Genomic DNA, 18,755 nt, shown 5'->3' on the forward strand with positions numbered 1-18,755 from the left:
CAAGGAGGAGTCGAGATGGAATGCAAGACCTCAAGTGGAAACACTTTTAATTAAAGCACGAATATTTAATGTTTCATTGTGGAAGAAAAAGAAAATGGAAAGGTGTTCTGAAAATCCTATGGGAAAGTGGGATTTTTAAGCAGGTGGTTCCAGGAGTTTTCTTCTTCCAGTAAATGAAAATAGAAGTTTCTTCTTTCAAGAACTGAAAATAGAATAAATCATTCTGGATTCATTAATATGTGCTATGTGAGTTCTTCAGCTGTTATCTATTGAAAGAAAACAAACAAACAAACAAAAAACATAGACCTTTTGTCAATCTCTAATGTTAAAAAATCTGTAGTCAAACTTCAAGAAAAAAAAACTCCAACCAGATTTTGCACTGCTTTTCAAAAGCATTTGGTTATGATTCTCTCTTCAAAAATTACCAGCTTTAAAAAAGGAAAAGTGGAAGTTTTATTGATCAATTTGCTTCCAAAATTGGATGTTGGAGGAAAATGTTAAATATTCAGAAACCTTTAATGGTTTTGAGCCAATAAGATTTTGTAATGAAAACCTCCCCAGTGTAAACAAATGGGGGGACTTGCCCAAACACAAAACTGATTCTATGTTAACTATTTTGTCATAGTTAAAATATTCTGACTCCTTGAATATTTTTGTATCATTTTAGTGTTATAATGGTATTCAGAAATGAGAGGTGACATAACATAGAATAACTCTAGGTTAATGTACTAACAATTATATTGGAGGTACAGTTGTTATGTGATTGTATAACACATCTAACAACTGAGTATTGTTCCAGTATGGAGTTACTAAAATCCTCATATTCCTGTGGGATAGTAGTATGGGTTAGTATTTGGATGTAGATCTTCAAGCCTTGGCATTTTAGGCATATACAACTTTACAGTCTGAATAGCAGTTCTTCTGTTCTGTTTGCATAGCCTAGAGACTCCTGAGAAGAGAGGACAATAAACGGTGGCCACACAATTCATGATGGCTATGCCATTATGACTAAAAGGAAGGAATTATGAGATGTCAGCACAAAGTTGAACTCTCCTCTAACCTGGGTGCTTTCTCATTAGAATGCCTTCAGTTTTCTTTGACTGGTTTGTGTGAGCTGCGTCACTCTCTCCTCTGCCTTCTCTTAACTGATATAACATTTCAATTTGTTATTTCAGACAACTTAAATCATCCTCCAGGATGAACTGATATTCCAGAAAATAGTATTACTTAACATGTATGTATGGTAAGGTATGTTAACTGGTAGTAGCCACCTGATTTGGCATCAATCTATGTAAACTCGGGGGTGGTGGATGTAGTAATCCTTAGTATTCCTTATTTCCTGCTGAACAGGATGATAGATTTTGTTCCTGCAGATTTCTCTTCCACCCACAAATGCATACAGAACTGCACACTTCTGTAGTTCTCTGTAAAATGTTGATATCTTTTTTTTTTTTTTTTTTTTTAACTTACGGAACTGGTACTATGTAATTGTGTGTCAGCTTCCCAGTTTCTAACAGGATTTTCCCAAGAAGAGACTCTCATTGTTCCCTTCATGAAACAACAACAAAACAAAAATCAAAACTGGAGCAGAGTTATGTGGATGGATATTCTGTAAATACAGTGCATCCTTTCTTTACAGAAGGGAACAGGAAATTTCTGAGTCTGTGACAGTTATGTCCATAGTGATCTCCTATCAACTCCTTATATGATTTTCCATTCCTAAGTTCTTTTCACTGCACAACTAGCTGTATAGGCCCTAACTCTGGCTATGAACACATTTCTACTGTTGAACTGTTTAGTTTTGTCCAGGTACATTATTTGGAGTGCATGTCAACTGTCTTTTTTGTTTAGTTATCTGTTTAGATTATTTTTCATGGATGATCATTAGTGGAAGTTAGTGCTTTCATTTTCTAAGTAGAAATATTGCCTAAATATTTTGTTTACATTAATGTATTTCTGTAACACTTGCTACTGTAGATGTCATGTAGAAAAGCAATGATATATGTATTTATAGACAAAAAATCTTTCAGTCTTTCTAGTGTAAAAAGCTGAGTAAAATGGCCTACATTTTTTAAAAAAAGTTTGTATTGATCAGTGCATTGATCTATTGAGGAAAGTAACAGGATAGGATGTACTGTGGGAGGAGGAACAGGATGGAAGCTGCAGATGGGAGTATTATGTACGTTGAATGAAAAATGATGTAATTCAATTGCAGGGAGAGGAGGGAGGAAGTTGTGCTGCTCTCCAGAGGGATGTTGACAGGCTGAAGAAATGAAGTAAGAGGAACCACACTGTTGACAGTTCACGGGCTGATTTGGCCTGGTTCCGTAACTAGCAGGGCGGAGGGATCCGCATATCTGCGCCCCAGAAAGGGATAAGGGAAAAGAATACAGAGATGGGCCTAAAACAGAACAGTGGCAACGATCTGAGGAGAAACAAACTAATTTACTAAATAAGATATCGGAATGCAAGATAACACACTATAATACAATGTAATACAATATAATTAGAATTGGAGATAATTAATCAAATAAAATGAGAGAGAGTCTCCAATAACTGAAGGCCTAATGCCTTACTCTAATGCTGAGGCAAGAGGTGCAGTCAGGGTGAGCAGAAGGGAAGAGAGCCAGGTCCTGTGACTGCCAGAGATTTTACCTCCTCTCTGAATGCAGTCCTCTGGGGTATGTAGTTCTTCTCTTCTGGACAGGTACCTAGAACTGGAACATTAACTCTTTAACTCCCCGTGCATGTTGTACATGATGTTATGATGTGCAATACCGGTAACCAAAAATCATAAAACCATGACATTCCACCAGGGAGAATTGCAAACAACCCCAGGCACCAGTACATTGTGGGATTGACCCAGCTGTAAAGAAGCTTCACAGAAAAGGACCTGGAATTCCTGGTAGGTAGCAAGTTAAACCTGAGTCAGGAATGTGCACTTTTCCATTAAGAAGACTCAAAGTATTCTTGTCCTCTTTATGCAAAGTGTTGCCAGCAGGTTGAAGGAGGTGATCCTTCCCCTCTGCACTGGTGAGGCCACTCCAGAAGTGATGTGTTCAGTTTTTAGGTTCCCAGTACAAAAGAGATGGAGTTACTAGAGAGAGTCCAGCACAGACGAGGATCAAAAAGATGATCAAGGGACTGAAGCCTCTATTGTATGAGGAAAGGCTGAGAGTATTGAGACTGTTTAGTCTGGAGAAGGCAAGGCTCAGAGGGGATATTCTCAGTGTTTATAGATCCTAGAAGTGAGGATGCAATGAGGATGGAGCCAGTATCTTTTCAGGATAAGATGGGCACAACCTGGAAAAGAAGTGGCTCCTATTAACATCAGGACACACTTCTTTACTGTGTGCATGATGGAGTACTGTACTGGCACAGGTTGCTCAAAGAAGTGTGGAGTTTCCATCCTTGGAGACAAATGTTCAAAAGTTGTCTGGACATTGTCCTGGGCAAGTATCCCTGCTTGAGCAGGGGGGTTGGACCAGATGACATCAAGAGATCTCTTCCAACCTTAACCATTCAGCAATTATTTGATTCTGTGGCTTCTTCAACTTGTCTTAGATTACCTCTTACAAGATGAATTATTATGTGAAGACATGTCACAGAAAATTCAAACAGCTTTATATTGAATGTATAATGATTTTATGTATTAATTTGTATCTTTTTAAATTTATGTTATTTTGTTATCATAAAAAAGATAAATAAAGCTTAAGTCTAAAAGATTTTCTGTTAATTTTACTTTTTCATTCATTGAATTTCTTCATAAGCTACTGACTGACAGATTCTATAAATATGTCCATTATTTATAATCTCTTGCCATGAATGAGTAATGTAAAATTATTTTAGAATTTGCTCTATAAGGCTTCAAGAAGATAGATTCTTGTCTTGTTAAATCTGTCTTCAGGGGTATTTATACAGTGGCTCTAAATATTTTCTTGTGGACTACTGTGTAGCTTAGAGGATATTGCATGTTAGAGGTGTAAAATGAACATGCATAGCAAGGCTTATTTTTTCCCCACTAGTAAGGCATTTTATAGGTGAAGTGAATAGTAAGCATCACTTTGTTCTCTTCAGTGCTATACTAAGTATTCCTTCAATTTGGGGAGCCACTATCTTATCCTTTCCCAACAGTCCTATAAACCTTCATTTTTGTCTGGACATTTTAAAGGGAGATTATATATCTGCCAGTTGCTGCATTGCTTCTGATCTCTGCATGATTACACATAACAGTTTTTTTAAAAGTATGGTGTAGCTATCCAGAGTGGCAGAAAATTTATTTTTCCATTTTGATACCTACTTCATTTTTTCTGCTCTGTGTTCCACAATATATCATGCAGCAAACTCTAATGATTTCACTCAAAAAGAACAAAATATATTTTGTAAAACAAGGCAGACTGTAGATCACTCAAGCCAGTTGTTTGAATGGCTGTCTTCTATCCATAACATTCCAAAATTCATGCCCTGCAATTGTGAAGACATATATTACCGATTAAGTAGAATTATCCAGGAAATCAAGGGTTGTTTTGTAACCCTTTTTTTTCCCCTGGATAATATTTAGAAATAAAAGCATTTTTCCAAGAGTTTCATTAGAAATAAGAAGCACAAGTCCAGAAACTACACTTCCTGTTCTTCATATTGTGATAGATACAGCACTGAAAGTAGTCATCAATAGGTGCCTTCTAATTCACCTTCATCTACGCCTCACCCATGCTAATTTAATCAACTATCAGACATTACCTAGTCTTAGGATAAGGTTATTACACTTTGAATATGGGTCTAAAAAAAGAGCTGTTACATTTATAATGTAGTGAGGGAGAGTGGCAATTCATTAGTATATGGTGGTGTCCTGGCTATCAGAAATTGTGTAGCCAGAAGACTTGAAAGATGTTTGTCTCTGTTTTTGGTACTGGTGAGGCTGTACCTGGAGTACTTTGTTCAGTTTTGGACCCCTCACTGCAGGGAAGACATTGAAGTGCTGGAGCATGTCCAAATAAGCGCAACAAAGCTGGTGAAAGGTCTGAAGCACAAGTCCAACAGCTGATGGAACTGGGATTATTTAGTCTGGAGAAGAGGGTGCCCAGAGGAGACCTTGTTGTTCTCTACAGTTACCTGAAAGGAAGTTGTTGTGAAGTGGGGTTTTGCCTCTTCTCCTACATAACTTGCAATAGGACAAGAGGTAATGGCCTTAAATTACATGAGGGAATGTTCAGGTTGGGTGTATCTGGAAAATTTCTTCTCAGAAAGAGTGGTAAGTCTTTGAAACAGTCTGCCCAGGCAAGTGATAGAGTCATCAACCCTGGCGGTTTTCAAGAAAAGGATAGATGTGGCCTTTAGGGACATGGTTTAGTGGGCAGTGATGATGATGTATTAACAGTTGGACAAGATGATCCTAGTGGCATTTTCCAACTTCAAAGATCCTATGACTCCATGATTCTATTATGGTACATTACTCTTATTTGCAACTTTATATTCTTTACCATTTCAGTAACAGAAATACATCTCATTTTCATGTCTCAAATAGTAGTTGTGAATAAAAGAGTAAAAAAACCAAAAGACTAATTAAGTGAAATGCTAAAGCTTTTTGCTCTGAAGCACTCAATAAAGCATCTTAATTATAAAGCATCTTAATTATTCAGTCCTTCCAAAGGAATACAACATAGTTTATGTTATTAAAAAGTGAAGTTTCCAAGGCATGTTCACTTGAGAATTGCCACTGGTGTCTGAAAGCATGAGGATGTAAAAAGTGCATAAGTAAGTATGTAGCTTCCTTCTGCTTATTGTGATTCAGAAGGAAAACTTAAAACCACTCGAAGATAAATCTGCCTGTGTAGTTGGGAACTCAACTTAGATATGTGTACTGAAGATCTTAGGTTAGGAAAAGATCTTAGGTTAGGAAAGACCTACCCAAATTAAGAATAAATAGTATGTAGCTCTATTTTATTCTTACTGCCTGGTGTAGTAAAACCAGTAGAATCTCATCTGTATACCCATTGCCCATGTGATAAATGTTTTTTTTTTAGTTTATTGTCCAGTGATGTTGTCCAGTGAATAATTCAACCAATAGTCACTATAGCAGTGCTTGTACTGTAGTCCCTATTTATCTGCATCTGTAATTGAAAGAATCCTGATAACTGACCTGTTGCAGAAAGCAACACTGACCCAGTGCTCTGGAAAATGTATGTCAGTTATGAATATGACTAAAAGACACATAACTTATGAAACTGGCTTAGTTGCTCACAAACTAAACATTAATTACAGAAAATCTGAGGTTGAAAAGGACCTCTGGAAGTCACCTGGTCCAATTGCCCTGTTCAAACAGAGACAGCTCCAGGAGGTTGCCCAGGACTGAAAAGAAAGTGGTAAAATATGTCCCATATATCTTACAATTACTTAGATGCTAGTGCACATAGAAAGTGCAGAATCCATATATTTGTGGAAAATTCAGCTGAAATTTGGCTTGACATTCATTTACCGTTTTTCTTCATTACCTTTCTTTCCTCTCTCTCTCTCTCTCTCTTTCTCTCTCTCTTTCTCACTCTCTTTCCCTCTCTTACCTACCCTGGCATTTATGTACATATGGAGGTGCTAAACTGAGCTTTTTAGATTTGTCTGTATACACTTTTTTTTCATCTGTAGTCTTTCTTTCATTTATGATTTATCTGTGCTTAAGTAGTTTAACTCCCTTCAATATAGATAGCTCATATACATGTGGGAGAAGAAGACAAAAAAAGACATTACTATTCACATACTAGGTGCAACATTTTATTCATACAGAACTGTTCCCACATAATTAATTTTGCACTAATGTATTTAGGAGTACATGTAATATCTTTGTTCCTTGTTGGCAGGGATCTGACTATGTAAAGGATCCTAAGCTGATATGATTTTTTATTGAGTACCATGTTTAGTCTATGTGTATGATATTCTGGGATATTGATTTTTAGATAGGAAGAAGTTTGTGTTTTGTTTCCACCTTCCTTTCTTCTTGAAACACGCAACTATTTGCAGTAACTGGATTTGAGATGTGAGTTATTTCAAATGTAGCTTTTAGACAGTTGGATTTTTCCCTCCTTTAACTTTCTTCACTGTGACAAATTAAGCTAATCTTCCCAGGAAATTCCTTTTGCATACTTAGTAAAGCTAAGCTTTCTTATTTCGCCTGTGTATGCACTACAAAATGCAAATACATCATGAAAAAACGATTGTCACACAATCACCTTTCTATCCTATTTTGATACACCAAAGCTACTTTCCATGTAACATGTTATGCAGTATAAGGTCACTATCCAGTCTACTGTTCTTCTTGTTACTAGTTTGTTCTTCAGCTCTCAAAGGAGATAATAAAGATAGGAGAGTTAATGTATTACTTCATCAGAAAAGCTGTAAGGACATAAAAAAATAAAAATAAAAATAAAAAGTGCCATGTTAAAGTGTATTCAATAATGGCATCTCAGGCCTAATTGTGAGAAAAGATCTCAGCTTTGCTCCCTGGAAAAATAAATCATCTACCTGGATTTATGAGCAACATACTTCTTTTATGGGCAGGAAGGTATGCATCCAGTAAGGAAGCATGTCGTGTCATCTGCTTTCTGTTGCTTAAGATAGAAACTCTCAGAATACATTGGTGAAAATGTTGCTTTCAGAAACTTCTGATGAACAAATAATAGATTGTAACATTAGATTTCTTACCTACATTCTTCATAGATATCATCTTCCTTACTCAACTCCTTACCATCTTCTTTTTTATTAGAACTTATTAATATTAAACAAGGCAGTCTATCTTTAAGTGGAACTCTATAAAGGGATTTGCATATGGAGAAATAGGTGAGTGACAAGTGATTTCACTGACAGTCTAAGAGGAAACTTACTTTTTCTCTGTTTTTCTCACAAAGCTTTGAAATACCAAATCCTTCACTGAGAGACTTCCACAGCCCTGTAAGAATCCTAGGAAAATACTCTCTCTTATATTTCGGGCATATTTTATTTATCATTCTTACTAGCTTATACCTATAGGGTGTGTTTTCTTTTAATGCTGAGTCAAGCTTGTTAGTAAAAATAATTTTCTATAAAAACTGAGATTTACTAAAAAATGTTTTCCTACCCTATGACTTGGAGCACTCTTCATAGCTATTCCCTTTAGATCTTAGGCTGTAATGATATCTCTCCTAATAGGCAGCAACCAGTAAGAAATCCTTGCTATCCCCTGCAGAAAGTGATGGAGAAGAACAAGAAGTCCTTACGCTAGAAGGAAATTTTCAGTTTCAACTACCAGTATTAAACTATTTCTCAGAATCACACAATTGAAGAGGTTGGAAGGGACCTCAAGAGATCATTGAGTCCAATCCCCTTGCTAAAGAAGGTACCCTACAGTAGGTCACACAGGTAGGCATGCAGACAGGTCTTGAATATCTCCACAGACAACAATATCCACAACCTCTCTGGTCAACATGTTCTTGTGCTCCATCATCTTTACCGTAAAGATGTTCTTCTGCATGTTTGTATGGAACTTCCTGTGTCCAAGTTTTAGGCCATTGCTCCTTGTCCTATCACTACACACCACCAAGAATAGCTTGGCCTCATCCATTAGCCTCCCACCTCCCTTGAGATATTTATGATCATTATTCAAGATTCCCCCTCAGCCTTCTTTTCCCCAGGCTGAACAGACTCATGTTACTCAGCCTTTCCTCATAAGGAAGATGCTCCAGGCCCTTAATCATCTTTGTGGCCCTCCACTGGACTCCTTCTAGCACATCCCTGTCTTTTTTGAACTGGGGAGCCCAGAACTGGACACAGTGTTCTGAATGTGCCTCACGAGGGAAGAGTAGAGGGGGAGGATTGCCTCCCTCAACCTGCAGGTCATGTTCTTTTTAATGCACCCCAAGATACAACTGACCTTCTGGCCATGAGGACACACTGCTGGCTCATCACCAACCTGTTGTCTACTGGAACACCCAGGTCCCTCTTCTCTTCTTTATCTTCTCTTTTTCCTTGTACAGTGGATCTGAATCAAGGAAAATAACTTATTCTGTGATGTGTTCAGGCTTTGGTAGGTTTTTGTGTAATTTATCTTAATACCACAACTGTTACTAGTAATCCTGTTCTTTGAAGTTCTTTATCTGTATGAGAAAAAGACAGTACATACTCAAATGGAGACTTGTTTTAATTCATTAATCATGTTAAAATAAAAGTCATAAGGATACATTTTTCTAAAATTCATAGTATGAAATGAGTCAACTCAGCATTTCTTGGCATTTGTTTCAGTCAGTTCTTCCCATATTGCTGGAAAATAATTTGGTATTTGAAAACTAGAGCCAGAAAAATTGCATTCACTATGTGCCAGTGAAGATAATTTTACAGCTGGAGGAATTTCAATATATTCCTTTAATATAAAGTAAGGTATGTTTCTTGTCCCAAAATACTTTTTAAATTTGTACATAAAATCAGCTGGATTTTTTTTACCTGAAGCAATGATTTGTGTCAAAACAACCCTACTGGTCAGGAAATTGTTGATGATTTTAGTCACAATTATTTCTGACTCTTTGCATTGTTTTATATAGACAGCAACGTTCCTTTATGTTTATATTAAGTATGTAATATTGTGTACTGAAAGAGAATCCTTACACAGAAAAGTCATAGTAAACCTGAAATGAGCTCAGTCTGTGAGGAGCATTATCTTGTACAAGAAGATTATCTTTAAAACTTAATTCTAATATCTTTACTCAGAAAGTGAAGTGGTTTTCTGATCATTTGCTGTCCTGTTTTATATCCTCTATTATACTTCAAGGTTTTTCTAATGCGCACTCTGCTCTCATTTTGAAATATTATTTTTGACTGTTCCCATTTATCTTTTAGTGCCGTTCAGTTCCATAAGGGCCAAGTGCTACCACACTTGTACTGCAGTGGGACTGTTCCTTCAAAAAAAAAAAAAAAAAAAACCTATTTGGCATAATTATGATAATCTGTACCCAACTGCTTAAACTTCATTATGTTCTAACTGCTTATAGAGATAATAGTTGCTTACTCACACACTTCTTTGAATTTGACTTGGGGCTATCTTGTTATGTTATGACCTGTCAGCTGGGAACCTTGACCTGTATGTTGGTTGCACTTTTAATTGCTAATGTATTTTGTTAATTGTTCACCTACGGAGAACAGTGACCCAAAATCTCCTATTTAATGAGCTCATTAAAATGCTGTACGCTTTTTAAATGGTAATCATTGCATATGTGACAAATAAAGAAATCTTTCATGAGCTGGATAAAACTAAGCTTAGACCAGTTTATCTAAACAAGTTAAATATGAAGGACTTTGTGTCTTGCTTACAAAAAATATGTCCAAGATCAAGAATGAATACTATTAATATTCATGTTCAAGTACTTTATTTAAGACAGAGAAGTGATTGCCCCTCTCTATTCCACTCTTGCCAAGCCCCTGCTGAAGTACTGTGTCCAAGTCTGGGGGACCCAACAAAAGAAAGATGTGGAGATTTTAGAAAGGTCCAGGTGAAGGTTATAAAGATGATCCAAGGTCTGGAGCAGCTCTCCTATGAGGATAGACTGAAAAGACTAGGCTTGTTCAGCCTGGAAAAGAGAAGGGTGTGGGGAGACCTCACTGTGACCTTCCAATATTTAAGGGGAGTTTATAAACATGAGGGAAATCAACTTTTTACAAGGGTTGATAGGGATAGGGCAAGGGAGAATGGTTTTAAACTAAAGGAAGGGAGATTTAGATTAGACGTCGGGGATTTTTACTGAGAGTGTAGTCAGGTGCTAGAACAGGTTGTCCAGAGAGGTTGTGTATGCCTTGTTCCTGAAGATGTTTAAGGCCAGGTTGGATGGGACCCTGCACAATCTAATCTAGGATTTGATCTAGCAGCTGGCTTCCCTGCCTGTGCCAGGGGGTTTGGATCTTGAGGTCCCTTCCAACCCAAGCCGTTCTATGATTCTTTAATTCTAAGACAGTACCCAAGGGCCTATACCAAAAATACTCATACTACTTGTTACATGATACATGAATATGAAAGATTTGTTCCAAGTTTCTTCATAGATAGAATGTCTCTGATTTTTTTCAGTAAATCTTTTATATTTTGCTAGATTTCGTAAAAACATATGACTGATTAATACAGTAATTTAAGTTTCAACTAAGTAATTAGTAAAAGCTATTTCTTTAAATGTTTTCTATCACCTGTATGTAAACAATTCAAAAATGACTAAATCAATTCATAAGACTACATTTGTTGACACAACCACAGAACAGAATCTGAAAAACTATAAAAAATGCTATCAGTCATCTGACCAGGAAATAAATACTGAGTGTGCTCTGTAGATAAAGCTTAAGAAAGCAAATACAAATTATAATGATCAGCTTCAGCCATGTGGAGTATGCTCAGACATTTCCTGGACAGATGAGAAAAGCAGTTTGCTTTTTGCTTTGTGCTTTTTAGTGCTTTGAGTTTCTTTGAAATGAACCCTTTTAGAACACAATGAAAGATTTTTTTCTTGATTTAGACCTAAATGGATAGAAATGTTACTAGGTGATAGGAGGAAAGACAAGGTAAAGAAAGAGCCTATAAGGAGATTATTTGTAGGTGTAATTAAAGCTCATTTTTTTGGACAAGTCTTATGCAGGTTTTTGTTTGTTTGTTTTAATTACCACTGCACAAAAAAGTAAGTATCCTGCTGAAGGTTTCTGATGTAATTTCCATAAGCATCATGTACTGCCGATCTCATTATTTAACTAAAATAATTATGCAATCTTAAGAACAGGAGAAAATGAAAAAAAAACAAAAGCAACTAAAATACTAAGAGAAATTTCACTCAGGGAATGGTAATGAATTTCTACGTGAAGTTGTCAACAAGAAGAGGGGCATATGTATGTATGAACTGTACACAGTTTGACTGTGAGTCACAAATGGGATAATGAATCCAGGGTGTAGCTGAACTATAGATACCTGTGACTGGAAATTATTAATGCTGTTGGACATGCTCCTATGGTAACTGATGCAGAATACAATCTATATTTCTGATGACTCTTGAACTCAGATTGAAATAGACAGAGAGCTCAACTGGAGACTGAAAAACAGCTTACTTTAACAGTACAAAGGCAAGCAACAGAAAGAGATAGGTTTTTCTCTGTGGATACATAACAAGAAATTAAGGATTTAACATGAGGGTTAAAGAACTGTTTAAGAAAATTGAAATAATTTTCACACAGGAAATGGATAAAAAATTGCTATGAATATTCTGATAGAAATTGGAATAAAATCTCTAACTAAGAGGCGAAGGCTGATGATGTATCTTCACACAGGTTTAGCTAGAGCAAAAATCTCTGAAATGAGGGTCATCAAGTGTGGTATTGTGATAATGGAGGGTTTAGATATGTGATCAAATAGTTCTTCCAGTTCTTATGATCATGATTGAAATTCCTAGATCCTCTGTGCAGGCTGCATAAGCAAGAGAGCTGGCAGGAAGATACTATGGATAGCATATCTATAGAGAAAATGTACAGAATCACTAAAAGTTGCAGTGTTTTGCTCTTACTCTTGGTGAGTAGCAAGGCTTCGCAGAAATTACAAGAAATCAAGTCCTGAATCTCAAATTAGAGTCACCTGTGACTACTTGACATCATATGATAATTTCATCTTTCTGTATGAAAATGAAAACTCAAAACTGAAAAACACACTAATAGCATATTAGCAGTGTGTACTTGACCCGCAAGCAAAAATACAGCTGGTATAAACCAAACTGTCAGTAGTGGTAGAAGGAACTAAGAAATGTTTGCAAATTGATTTCTGCACTTTCATGCAAACTATGGAAACCAAAAGCCTGAAAAATCTACTTATAGTTTAAATTATTTTTTGATTCCTTGGATTTTATTTGAAGATATATTTAAACAAACAAACAAATAAAAGAACAACCAAACATTTCAGCAGGTAATTAATAGCATTATTATAAATCAGCTCTTGATTTTTATGAATGACCTGCTGCACGTTGTTTACATGCTGTAGCTTTTGCGATTGGCAGTGATTCTATCAGAATTTTTCTCAATATTTACAAGGTCTTGACTTTAGACTAATAAAGTTAATGAAAATGTCATTAGTCACTTAAGGAAGTGTTGGAGTTGCTGTATAAATCCAGGAATTTGACAGAATATTAAACAGATATTTCCAGCTTTTTAATTTTAAAACACTGTATTTTCAGGAGGAAACTGTGTCTTGAAACATTCATTTCAGCTGGAAGCAAAGCCAAAAATTCTGTAATTCACCCACTGAAGTGTTTCTCTTGGTATCTAAAATTCAATATTCATAAAAAATAACTGGTTCTGTTAGAGAGAATTTGGAAAAAAAATCAAGAAAAACCTACTTCAAAGTTTTTTTGTTTGTGGATCTACAAAATTAAATGACTTGAACACCAATTGTATGTGACACCTTGTTTTTTACTCTCTTATTTTTCATTCTTGTTACTTAACTTTCCTTTTTTCATTTAGAAACCAGTCACTTTATTTAGTGAATGAGAAAAAGACTTATCTGTTGGATCACTTCCTTTAAAGCAGTTTCAGGACACTTTACGGACTAGCAGACAGTTCACTAAATGTTGTAGATTCCACTGCAGGATTTAGTGTAAGTTACTGTATTGTTAAAATGTGGGAAACTTACTTAAAGTATATTTTTTTATTGGATTCAAGGGAAACTGGACCCAGCTATCAAGTAATAATCTGTTAATTTGTTTTGTCTTCCTTGTGAGATATTTCAAATGCCACAGTTCCTTTTCATGGATCTTAAAGGAAGAAGTGTCAGGTTGTTCTCTTTGTTTATTTTTTTTTTTCCAGGAAGTTTATACTGTGCAATTGTTTCTCAGCTTTGTAGGAATCTTCTACTTCAGTGATGCTCAACTTGAATTTAAGTGCAGTTTGTCCACAATGCAGTTTGATCAACTGTCAAGACAGGTTTAGCATGAAATGGCGAATGAAGGGCAAAAGTTTTCTTTAAATATTGCGCTTATTTGTATTTCTTTGCTCTTTCCCTTGCCTCATTAATAAGCATTCGTTTACTTTTTGGAGTTGACAGCATTGAAAACAGTCTAAATTTCACCTTTGGATCACTCACAGAGTAATTTATATGAGCTGTACTGCTTGCTATCCTTACTGATGCTTGGGATTTCTTTCACAACAGTAGGCTCATGCTGAATTCCTTGTCCATAATTTCTGGGTAGTATTTTACTTCTCACAGGTGGAATATCTATTCAAGCTAGACATACTGATGTATGAGGGCTGCTCCGAAACTAATGCCTCCTATGTTATTATGTTGGCTTGTGATGTCAGAGACAGGTATTGGTTTTAAGGCAGTAGAGGTTGAACCTTCCTGACAGTATTCTGTCACATTTTGTTGCTATGTGACAGATGGCAGCAGAGGGTCAGTCTGACAAATTGGCATCTGACATGGAAGTCCATATGAAGCAAAGGTGTGTGATTGAATTTCTCCACGAGAAAGTAATTGTACCCACTGACATACGTGGATGCTTGCTGAATATTTGTGGAGACCAAACACTGGATGCTAGCAGAATGAGGCAGTGGGTGGTGCTTTTCAGCAGTGGCAACAATGATGTGAAAGACAAACCACATTCTGGATAGTCATGCAATTTTTTATGTGCATGGCATGCAGACTTTTGTTCATCATGGCAAAAATGCATGGCTAATGATGGTGACTATGCTGAAAAATACTGATTTGTAGCTGAAAATCAGCTCTATCAAATAGTATTATTTTGCTCTTTAAATTTGTTATAGTTTCCATGGAAAGAAATAAGAGGCATTACTTTTGGAGCAACCTATGTAAATAAAACTTCCAGTTCTTCTACTTACTTTATCTTGGGTACACCCCTTTGTAGGGCTATTTCTGGATCTCTCCAAAGCTATCAACACAGTTGGAGTATGTTGGGGACATAACCTCCAAACAATGTATGCTAAAAAAAATATTAGGGAATGAATTTGGAATTAATGTTTATCAAATCCCATAGATGCCATAAGTACGTTATGCAATCTTTATTAAATATAATTTATGCACATAACTTGAAAAAGAATTTAAGTGAAAATATGAACTCAAAATTCCAGTTGCATCCTAGTCTGAAGTTATTTCATTTAATTGCATCAGTTGTGGAATTTTCCTTTTACATATTTCTAGGCTTACAGACACCATGATTTATACTAAGTACTATCTGCCTGCAGAGTTATCTATGTGGTCATTATAAAACAAATGTGTTGTAATGATCAGATTATGCTTCATCCAAATAAGGAAGAGAGAAAGAGAGGAAGAGAGAGAGAGAGAAAGAAAGAGAAAGAAAGAGAGAAAGAGAGAAGGAAGGAAGGAAGGAAGGAAGGAAGGAAGGAAGGAAGGAAGGAAGGAAGGAAGGAAGGAAGGAAGGAAGGAAGGAAGGAAGGAAGGAAGGAAGGAAAGAAAGAAAGAAAGAAAGAAAGAAAGAAAGAAAGAAAGAAAGAAAGAAAGAAAGAAAGAAAGAAAGAAAGAAAGAAAGAAAGAAAGAAAGAAAGAAAGAAAGAAAGAAAGAAGGAAAGAAGGAAAGAAGGAAAGAAGGAAGGAAAGAAAGAAGGAAGGAAAGAAAGAAAGAAAGAAAGAAAGAAAGAAAGAAAGAAAGAAAGAAAGAAAGAAAGAAAGAAAGAAAGAAAGAAAGAAAGAAGGAAAGAAGGAAAGAAGGAAAGAAGGAAAGAAGGAAAGAAGGAAAGAAGGAAAGAAGGAAAGAAAGAAAGAAAGAAAGAAAGAAAGAAAGAAAGAAAGAAAGAAAGAAAGAAAGAAGGAAAGAAGGAAAGAAGGAAAGAAGGAAGGAAAGAAGGAAGGAAAGAAGGAAAGAAGGAAAGAAGGAAAGAAGGAAAGAAAGAAAGAAGGAAAGAAGGAAAGAAGGAAAGAAGGAAAGAAGGAAAGAAAGAAGGAAAGAAAGAAAGAAAGAAAGAAAGAAAGAAAGAAAGAAAGAAAGAAAGAAAGAAAGAAAGAAAGAAAGAAAGAAAGAAAGAAAGAAAGAAAGAAAGAAAGAAAGAAAGAAAGAAAGAAAGAAAGAAAGAAAGAAAGGAAGGAAGGAAGGAAGGAAGGAAGGAAGGAAGGAAGAAAGAAAGAGACCTTGCCTTTTTTGTATTTGTCTGTACTGGATTTCTGTTTCATGTAATAACTTTCCTTTCTACAGCCTGCATTCCTGAATTAACAGAGTAGAAGAATTTATTGCTAATAGTACTCAAATGTTGTACAGATCATCAGCTGATCAGTGTTAAAGGGAGCACAGAACGATGTGGGTGTTGCTGTAGCTGATTCACGAGAACAGCTTCAGGGAGAAGGTGGCAGTGTTATAAGCAAAATCTAGTTGAGTTTCAGTACTCCCTGGGAGAAACTAGTTCTTGGTTGTAAAACAGAGCATTCTACAGAACATGAATTTTTAGTTGAAAAACATCTGCTATTTTCTCAATATCTTGTTTTGAAATGTCATTACAGTTTTATTTTAAAGTTTTAATTTCTTTTAGTTATAGTTTATCTATTAACATAGGAGTAGGAAAAACAGACTATATTTAGTAACATTAGCTCAGTACCATTCATTTTCAGGGATGAGTATATAATCCCTACTTCATGAGGTGATAAATTAGTTGATAATTCACAACTGGAAATTCAAGGAATAAAGAACAGCCAGTAGTAAAGACTTTTGAAAAGTTAAATGCTACAATTTTTACACATGGAATATTGGCTTTTTTATTTTTATTTTTTAAACTAAGGCAAAATTTGACGGATTTTATTATAAAGAGGGAAAACTGTGAAAATCACAGAATTTGTTTAAGTGGAGTATTATGTAGCTATTGATTACATGACCCAAATGATAAAGCGAACTAGCATAGGTTAGCCAACTTCACTAAGTGCTGTTTGCTTTTATGTGTGATTGCTGTTTTTTTAATCCCATTCTCAAGCTATGTTCTAAAATGGCTTAGTTTTCAAATCTCATCTACAAACACTTAAGAAAACATACATTCATGCTCATTGTTGTGGGAATGCTGATGTAGGCAGGCTGCTGTCATTTTTCCCATAATGTTTTCTCTTCTGATCGGTCCATGGATGTTATACAACTGTAAGAATCTTTTTCTGCTACTACTATTGTGATGAGCTATGCTTCTAATGCTATCTGTGTAGATGCAGCCAGGAGAAAGACAGACAGTTCAAAAATGGGGCCCTAAAATTACTTCAAAAGGTAACTTGTAAATGTTTGACTAGGGCAAATACTTAAATGGGAGACTCTGAGGATGAGTTAACCTGGTCTAAGACCTCTGCATAGTCATGGGAAAGATTCTTCTGCTATAGTGTAGAAAGTTGGAATGTTTAATTACTGAAATTCTTGCTAGGGACATCTTGAGGTAAGGGCCCCAAAGTGATCTCCCATTTTGTCAGCTCCATCCTGTTCCTGTTGCAGGCTACATTTTCATATAATATTCTTCAGTAATTTAAAAAAGAGTTGTCTTAAAACTAATAATTCTTTTGGCTTACTTCTCTTTCCATCCTTCACATATCTGCTAGTGCACTGACAACTTCTAAAGACAAATATTGGGATCTTAGATGTGTATTTTTAGATACAGAACTAAACCACAAAGGAATATATTTCCAGCATTTTACTATTTCTTTTCATTCTTGCACTGAACTCTTTTGCAAAGAACACCATCTTTCCCTAAGCAGATCTTTCACAGAGAAGATAGTCCAAGAAAGGAAATAAATGAGGAATACTGGTTTCACACGAGGTTAAATATGAATGAAATATTCCTTCTGGATAGAATCTGAAAATCAACATTTTTATTTTGTTTTACAAGAAGATGGGTTTTGGGTTCTGACACAGTCTGTGCCTCATGTATTACATGCACGCTTTGGGGGTTCTAATAGCAATGAAAGCAGGAAGTTTGTTTCAAAATTACCAGCTAGCAACAGTCGGTGGGAATTGTTTCTTCTTTCCAGTTCTCATACACTGTTTTCCTTTTTTCATTGCAGTTTTCCACTTGTCCCACAAAGTCACTCGGGTGGTTCCAGAGAGTGCTCTACTGATTGTTCTTGGTGTCCTCCTTGGTGGCATTGTATGGGCAGCAGATCACATTGCCTCTTTTACCCTTACACCGGAGGTATTTTTTTTCTATCTGCTGCCTCCCATTGTTTTGGATGCTGGATATTTTATGCCAAATAGATTATTCTTTGGAAATCTTGGTTCCATCCTTTTGTATGCTGTCATTGGGACTGTATGGAATGCAGCCACAACTGGTTTATCTCTCTATGGTGTCTATCGGACAGGAATAATGGGTAAGTTTGACCTGTTCAAAGGTACAATTGTGAAAGTTAGTGGATGCCAGCTGTTAGAATAGGGTGATACATTACAACTTAACAGCACTTTTCAGCAGAAAAGTCAAATTTTAACTGCAGCAACTTGTAATATTTTCTAAATTTCAGAATAATCTGAGAACTCATCTCTGAATTAAGATCAAAAGGGACTTGTATATGTGCCTCTCATATTTCCATGCTCTAAATGTCTGCATACATTCTCAGGATCAAGCTCAGGATTCATCCTGCTTGTGGTCATCTGGAAAAAAACAAAAACAAAAACAAACAAACAAACAAACAAACATTTGGAAGGGTTTGTTTCTTAATACTGTGGTAGAAAACTTAAAAGTTAACATTGAAAGGAAATGTCTCTGTTCCATCAGGTCTAATATCCAGGAAGCAATGTTTGCTGAGTGGG

At 35.9% G+C, this 18,755-nt stretch overlaps 1 protein-coding gene across 5 annotated transcripts in view; it reads left to right on the forward strand.

Moving 5' to 3' along the window:
• SLC9A3 (solute carrier family 9 member A3) overlaps nt 1-18,755 on the forward strand; it is a 66,276-nt gene that overhangs the window by 9,121 nt on the left and 38,400 nt on the right. For 3 of the 5 annotated variants that reach the window (XM_004935075.5, XM_040696321.2, XM_418895.7), the window contains exon 2: nt 18,017-18,319. The exons of the other annotated variants lie outside the window; for them this stretch is intronic. In XM_004935075.5, coding sequence (XP_004935132.1) covers nt 18,017-18,319 — 303 coding nt within the window. The remainder of the gene's footprint in view (nt 1-18,016; nt 18,320-18,755) is intronic. 5 annotated transcript variants of the gene reach the window in all.

Source organism: Gallus gallus, chromosome 2 (genome assembly GCF_016699485.2).
Source record: "Gallus gallus isolate bGalGal1 chromosome 2, bGalGal1.mat.broiler.GRCg7b, whole genome shotgun sequence".
In the NCBI taxonomy this organism is placed as follows: Eukaryota; Metazoa; Chordata; class Aves; order Galliformes; family Phasianidae; genus Gallus; species Gallus gallus.